At 33.3% G+C, this 7,956-nt stretch overlaps 2 protein-coding genes across 3 annotated transcripts; one reads left to right on the forward strand and one right to left on the reverse strand.

Moving 5' to 3' along the window:
- Positions 1-1,618: 1,618 nt before the first annotated feature.
- LOC114166191 (Calcium-binding EF-hand family protein) lies at positions 1,619-2,252 on the forward strand. Its single transcript, XM_028050874.2, has one exon. It carries the CDS (start codon positions 1,720-1,722, stop codon positions 2,095-2,097), a length of 378 nt encoding a protein of 125 aa, XP_027906675.1. The 5' UTR covers positions 1,619-1,719; the 3' UTR covers positions 2,098-2,252.
- A 1,664-nt stretch (positions 2,253-3,916) lies between these two features.
- LOC114166850 (serine/arginine-rich splicing factor RS31) lies at positions 3,917-6,980 on the reverse strand. 2 transcript variants are annotated; one of them, XM_028051715.2, is made up of 6 exons: positions 6,845-6,980; positions 6,535-6,657; positions 5,160-5,272; positions 4,822-5,045; positions 4,370-4,747; positions 3,917-4,280 (listed from the first exon to the last, which is right to left on the reverse strand). In XM_028051715.2, exons 2-6 carry the CDS (start codon positions 6,638-6,640, stop codon positions 4,250-4,252), a joined length of 852 nt encoding a protein of 283 aa, XP_027907516.1. In that variant the 5' UTR covers positions 6,641-6,657; positions 6,845-6,980; the 3' UTR covers positions 3,917-4,249. The 2 variants fall into 2 exon arrangements, with proteins under 2 accessions (XP_027907516.1, XP_027907518.1); XM_028051717.2 differs by lacking the exon at positions 6,845-6,980 and adding an exon at positions 5,400-5,825 and having other exon boundaries at positions 6,535-6,822.
- Between the last annotated feature and the right edge of the window lie 976 nt (positions 6,981-7,956).

Here is a 7,956-nt window from a genome sequence, read left to right on the forward strand (position 1 = left end):
AATCAACAAAACTTAATTATCAAAAGCTGCTTATTAGTTTGCGCACATAAAAAATTGTCACTAAACAATGATGAACTATGATTGGTAGAGTTGTGAAACACGTGAAGAGGGCATTGGTTCAAACCCTAAAATAAAAAATAAAAAAAGTAAAACTAGATGTTGTGCTATGATTTGAGAAAATAAAAATAAAAATCTTGCGATTGAGAATTACATGCCCCATGTGGAAAGGTTGGGATTTCACAACAAATAAATTATTATGGCACTTGTCATATATATGATTGATTGAGAAGACGACAGAATAGGAAAATTTGATGGAAGAGAAGAAAAAATAGAAATGGAAGAGGAAGCTTCATGGAAGCTAAACTCTGGAACAGTTCCTGCAACTCGAGATTACGTCTGAACAAGAATATCCTTTTGTTCCCACCAAAGGCACCTTCCTAGAAACCTTCCAATGTATATTAAACTCATCATCAAAATCAAAAATCAAATTATAATCAATACCGTGCACATGAATGAATGAATGAATACATATCTACTTCTCAATCACACACAAAAACCGTCTTCTCTAGATTCCTCAACTTCTTGACTTGGTACAATTCCCAACTCTTCGATCCTACTTAAATATTCTTCCAGCCACTAATTTGTCTCTCCTAGTGAACCTTATCATCTCAACTTCGTTTTCTTTTCTAGACATCATTGCTCTTCTTGATAGTTATAAGTCGTGCATTGACTAGAGATAAGACGAGATTATAGTTTCATATTATAAATTGATTTTGTAAGATTAAATTATATTTAAAGTTCACTTCTTAACAAGTATCGAAGTTGTCTGAATCTTATTCTAACAAAATTTTGTCTTTGTCAGATATGTTGTATTATATCTATTATCAGACCACCATTATTAATGTATTGACTAAAAATAATTTATAATATGTAAGTGGTATAAATGTCACCTTACAATTTGATTTTATAAGATTGAGTTAAACTTAAAAGTCCATTTCTTCATATTAATAAAAAGATTTATCTTATGTTTATGACTTATCCTCCATGTGTATACTATACATGAAATTGGTGAGAATAACAAAGAAAAGTATGCATCATGGGATGGTTGCAAGTGTGGACGATCAAAATGCAACATCTTATTTCTTTTTCAATTTCTATGGACGATTCAAATATAACATCTTATTTCTTAATAAAAGAGAGTTACACATAAAGAAATAAGAAAGCAATTAGTAAGAAGAGTCTTAGTCAAAATAACTACCAAAATAAATAGTAAGTCTCATATTAGTTCTTGATTCCTATAGTAAAAACTGTGTAAAGCCAATAAAAAATCCACTTCCAAATTTGGTGGTACAAACTAAAAAGGAAATGAAATTACAATTTCAATGATTTTTCAATTCTCTTAGATTAAAATTTATGGGTAAAAAATGATTAGTTACATTTCTCAATAGTAAGTATAACTAAAATAAAAGTAAATAAATTACGCAACAAATAAACGAGTTTTAGTAACTCTTTTTAGAAATTGAAAAATCCAAGTGTGAATGAAGCTTATGATTTATTTTTGTTAGGAAGGAGTTGTTGGAAAAGGAAGAACTTTTACATGTCTATAAAAGAGGACTTGTCCTAACGAATTCTCATTGAGTCTTGATTGTTATATAATATAAAGTGTTGGAAAGTCGCTTTCTCCTTTGGAACGTTGAGAAGAAGAAAAAGAAGAAGAAAATGGAAAGCATGAAGCAAAGCAGCAGCATGGAGACAGAGACAGAGACAGAGTTTGAGGACTTGCTGCCATTGATGGCAGAGAAGCTTGATGTGGAGTCCTTTGTTTCAGAACTGTGTGGGGGTTTCAAGCTTCTGTCAGACCCAGAAACAGGTTTGATAACAAGTCAGAGTCTTTTGACAAATTCAGCTCTTCTTGGCATGGAAGGCATGAGTATGGAGGATGCAGATGCGATGGTTAGACAGGGTGATCTTGATGGAGATGGAAAGCTTAATCAAACTGAGTTTTGCATTCTCATGGTAAGGCTCAGCCCTGGAATCATGGAACATGCTGAGGCATGGCTGGAAAAGGCAATTCATCAAGAACTCACCAAGTCCTAGATATGTTCTTCTTGTTGTTGTTGTTCGTTCTGTCATCAATTCTGAGTTACATCATGTATCAGAATCTTATCTGTTTTGATCTGTGATGCAACTGATGAAACTCTTCTCTGTATTGAAGGGGTGTTCATTATTAATGAAATGAGTTTCTATGGTCATCCAATGATAGCCAATATCAGATAAATTTTGAACTTTTTTTTCTTCTGTTATCTTGTAAGTGTTCATAGATAAATTTATCTCAAGAAAGGTATTAGTGTCATTTGATGGTTTCATCTTGGGAAGACAATATAGTTATTGGTGAAATGATTGAGCGAGTGTTGAAAGAGGAAAAGTCAATGAGTTTTGAAAAAATGATGTCGAAGATGCAGACATGAGAGTGTTAAAGGAGGGAGTGGCATTAAGTTAGAGCCACAGATTCAGTAAATTGAGATGAGAAAAGGACTATTCTGATTCATCATCACATTCAGTGGTTATGTATGAAAGGATAAAATAATGGTGGATGGTTTTTCTTAGTTTCTTTAAATCAATTTTAGTTTCTTTCAAAGATGGTTTGGTTAGTTGGTTTCGTTATTAACATCAAAGACAATTTATGTGGTTATTACTATTGTTATCATTATTGTAAAATTTGCCTTTAATTAATTATTGAAGTCACGATAAAAATCAAATACATGTATAATAACTTTTGAAATTGGTTGCAATTTCATCCGTTAGAAATTTTAATCAATAAACATAAATGTGCTTTTGTTTTCAAATATTTGTTCCCCTCACTTTCTAGAAGTAAAATTTACTTACGAACTTCCTTCAGAACATCATTAGAAAGAAAGGACGTGATTTTTAGTGTATCACAACCCTAGTAAGAAGACAAAATATTAAAAACCTACTTTATTTAGTTATTTTAAAATTAAAAAAAGCTCTGTATACATTTCATTTACTTAAAAATAAATTAAAATTCTAGTGAATGGATTAATAAAATTTAAATTATTTAAAGACTCTATTAAATAGATAAAACAAGAGCCACTCTCCTACTATTTAGGAGTTGAAATTTGAGAAACTTTGACCGAATTAAAAACTTTTGTTATATTGCTCTAACACTTGCCGAATGCCGACGGCTAATTATTGATGCTTTCCGCTAAAAGTTTAATAGTAACACATTATGCAAATAAAAAACTTCAAACGCGCCTGCCATATAAAACATTGCCTTTACGTTTTCACGAGTATAAAGTGATTATCTTTAACTTTTAATATATATGTTTTCATTCTTAAAAAATATATAAAAACAAAATAAAAGCTCAATAGTATTTAAAGGAAAAAGGTTATCAAATCGAATAGCACTTAAATAATATAAACATTTTTTTGATAGACTTAGCTTTTAGAATTTATTCATTGCAGAAACATGCAAGGTTAGGGATGCACATGCGCTTCCCCCCTCACCGTTAAAATCTTATCTGAAGGATTCAAACAAGACGCGAATAATAAAGGTCATTACTATTCTACCCTCAAATTGAAAATGACTAGAAAAAAGCCAATAGCTGAAAATATTCACCCTGTTTACCTAACATTCTTTCCCAACCTTACCTAAATTTTCATACAAACCACCAAATTACTTGCCTAAATTTTCATAAAAACCTAAAGTAATATACCTAAGGTTTCTAGTAATACTACTTAGGCAATTCAGACAGCTACTTTTACCAAGAATTTTTTTTTTCTTTTTCAGAGTCAGTTAGTATATAGGAGTACTAGATAAAAACAAACATGAGGTTTCTTTTGCAAAAAGAGGGTATTTAAAATAATGCATATCACCGTAGAATCAGTGCACAAGCAGTTTAACAAATAACATTTCTTTTGGAGCACAGTTGATTACAAATTCTGCAAGAGCGCACTCATTCACAATAGTGTCAATACTAGGCTACGAAAAGAGAATTCAGCTGTAGCAAAGCACGATGTCATTGAAAAAATATGCATCAATAATCCCACACTAAACAGGGTCTCATATTAGGTCCCTATGGAACCATTGGCACTAATTGCTAAGTAAAGACGCAAACCACATTAAACTCAGAAGTACCCTTTACTACATAATGTACCACTTGCTATTCTAACAACTAGAAAGTGACAGTGCCATTGTAGCCTTTCTTCTTACTCTAAAACTGGGCTTCCCTTACGTTCTAGACCTTCGCACCGGAGAACGGCTGCAGATAAAGCAGAATAAATAAGCTGAAAGAGTAATAAAAAAAAGAGGTGCATGAAAGGTTTAAATTTACTGATAAGAATACAATACCTGCGATATCTACCAAATTCAGGACTCCTTGGCTTCCCAAAATCAGGACTCCTCGGCTTCACATAATCAGGACTCCTTGGTTTTCCATAATCAGGACTCCTGCGCCTGCCATAATCAGGACTCCTACGCCTGCCATAATCAGGACTTCTGTGTCTGCCATAATCAGGACTCCTCCGCCTGTCAGGTCCACCACCGTTATACCTATCATAGACAGGACTGCGTGGACGGCCATAGTCAGGGCTTGGTCGCCTGTGATAAACTGGACTGGGTGATCTATCATAACCACCTCCTCCTCTTCTAGGACTATCATAATTGTCACCCCTCTCACCATCATCCCTCAAAGCATACTCCACAGATACCACCCTGTCCAAGATCTTACTGCAAGTGTAATGAAACCCAAAAATTAATATTTGTAGTTATATACTATAGGACAATATAATTCCATTACTTACCTCATATTTGTACACTCTAAAGCTTTAGTGGCATCTTCTTGAGTTTCAAACTGCACAAAAGCAAAGTTCCGGCGAATCCGGACATGAAGAACATTTCCATATGGTTCAAAGTGTTTTTCTATATCCCGAACTCTAGTTCGGATTGGATCAAAGTTAATCACAAACAGGGTTTTTGTTGGCCTCTGGTTTGCCTTTGATCCATCACGATGGCGTCCTCGTTCACCCTGCCAATGGAAATAAAAGGAAAACACTTCCATTAAAATCTGGTATGATACTATTATTCTAGTCCTCTCATCAATAAATGAAACCAAAATATAGTCACGAAAACATTATCATACCCTAGCCCACTCCACAGATAGCCTCCTCTTTTCATGACCAAATGGAACATTGTCAAGTGCACGAATTGCTTCTTCCGCATCTCGCTCGTCCTCATAATAGACAAAAGCAAAACCTGCAACAAAAACTAGTATTAGAGGCATAAATGATTATTAAAGACATCAGCATGTTATCCCTCACCAGAAGTACATCAGCCAAACCAGGAAATCATTTTCCCTGTCAGGAACAAAGGAATACAACACCTGAATATAAGTGAGGGCTGATGCACATGAAGCTGTAGAGGCGTTGAATGAGGAACAAAATCATGATTGCAAATAAAGGTTAAATCCAAAATTCAGATCTGAGACTGCTAAGCATGCTTCTCCATTCAGACAGCACAAGTGATTTCAGAAATAGAATGGCATGACTTGACAGAATTTCATTGATCCCCTATTTTCAGATAAGCTATGCATTGCTTAATAAATTGATTGATGATCCCACTAAGAACATTCTGGTGGAAATGTCAATGTTGGGAGATGGTGAGGTGAGTGACGAATGATCAGATGAGAAAATGCAGATCAGTGGGTAGAAGGAGAGCAGGCAAGCAAGAAGGTTTTCTTCCAAAAAAAATTTGCAGAGGTTGGCAAGCCAAGACAGAAGCTCAGCATGTTTCCCCTTAGTAGAAGTTCCTGCGCCAAAACAAACACTTAAAAACCAGAGGATTTTCTTTCCAAAGGCATTGCAATTGTGGCTTCCATTTATTTCCTATCAGGCCATAGGAACCACACATTCAAGCCACAAAAGCAGCCATATGCTCACATCCAAATTCCAAAACACGGCCGCCCCATTTAGATGAACGTCTTATTTTGTTAATTTTCTTTAATGGCCGTAAATAAGTCCTTTGGCTCCTCATGGAAGCCCAAGGTAAACCCCACAAGCCACACTCTTTGGACTGCCTATAAGATCACTACTCAGACTGGGGGTTTAGCCACCCTTAAAGTTTCTCGCCCCTCTTCAAGAATGTGTTCAAGAACGTGTTCTGTGGGGAATCGAAACCATTGTCTTTCCCCACAAGCTCAGTGTGTTGCCCACGAGCCACACCCTCTCTTTCACTCATACACTAACTTCACAAAATTAATGACACCTAATTGTCTTAAAAAACTCTAGCTATTTACACTAAATGACACAGCACATAGGTAACACGAAATCTGTTGGACAACAGGATAGGGTTTGCTCACAAAAAGTTGATCAACACAATAAAGTCAATAAAAACAAAATTGTACTTTATCATCACCATTTACAACACAAGAGAAACTAATGAAAAAAAATGAATCAGACAAAATCCAAATTAAAAATAGTTTGATTACTCGTGTGAAGATACAACCATGAATGTTTTACCAGATTTCATGTCCACGCGGTCAATTCTTCCATACTTTGAAAACAATCGTTCAAGCTCCGATTGACGAGTATCGTACTCCAAGTTCCCAGCAAAAATCGGTCTCATCCTCTTCGCACAAATCACTTTCAGAATTAAAATTGTCAATAAATTAATCCAACAAACAAGACATAACCAAGAAGGGTGTAAAACCCACAATGCCCTAAAACCCCTATATCACTAACCCCACTTGGGCGTTTCAAAAGTTTGAGAGAAATCGCAGAAAATTTCTTTACCAAAAACCCTAATGCGTGAAAGAAGGAGAGAGCGTACCTGACAGAAAAATAAAGGCTTTCGAAATTTTTTGGTGTACAGAAGACTGGAGTGATAACTTTAAATATAGTAGGGTAGCCTGCTGAGTTGGGTTTAATCCAATTTCCTAATGAGCCCAAAACGAAAAACCCTAATCTCAGTTTTGTTTTGTTTTGTTTTTTGTGATGTTTATTCTTGGCCAAAATATAATTTTAGTTCACTAATATTTAACGATTCCATTTTTTACCTCTAAATAAATATTTGATGGATTTTATATTTTTTATTAATCCTTCGGTCATGATATAACTATTATATTGATTATTATGTGATTTTAAAGTTATGTTCCACACAAGTTTAATATATTTTAAGTTTTGTTTTTCAACATCAAAATTACCATGAATAAGATAATTTTAAGTTATTTAATATGTTTTATTTATCACAAGTGAAAATATATGCGTTCATCTGAGTTCATTTTTTTTATGATAATAAAATTATTGCTATTTTTATCATTGTAATTATAAAATTAAATATAATAAATTTTATAATTTTGTTGTAAATATTTTTTATTTATTTTGTAAGTAGTTTTATAATTAAAAAATAATTTTGTTTATTGATCCATCTTGATACACAAGAAAGAGTAATCTATTGAATCAAACATATAAAATTTCACATTATATTTTTAATTCAAAATTTGGTCTGATTTTTTTTTTACTTTTCACTTAATGATAAAATGGGTAAGATCTTATAGGACCAAGTAGGAATTAAGGAATGATGAAAGAAAAAAAAAACACAATAAAGTAAATAAAAATGTAGTAGAAGAGTTTTGATTCCAAACCAAAAAAATTCAAACTTAATTGAAAATGATTTTTCTGATCACTAAAAAATGGGACAAAAGGATTGATTGTGAAAATTTTCTTGTTTTTATTAGAAGATTGGATATACATATGTTTAGTAAAAGAAAACAACAAATAATCTTCTTTGAGAATAATAAAATAAGGTTATTCAATTATAACATGAGAACATGAAACAAAAATTATCTGATGATTGTTTGTTCTAGCAAACCCCATCAGAGTCATTGTTAACCATTAGTCTTTAAGACATATTCTCAAAATACTTACATGAACAGTTGAGGC

The sequence above is a fragment of the Vigna unguiculata genome, chromosome 10 (assembly GCF_037176805.1).
Source record: "Vigna unguiculata cultivar grain cowpea cultivar isolate G323 ecotype 2 chromosome 10, ASM3717680v1, whole genome shotgun sequence".
Taxonomy (NCBI): domain Eukaryota; kingdom Viridiplantae; phylum Streptophyta; class Magnoliopsida; order Fabales; family Fabaceae; genus Vigna; species Vigna unguiculata.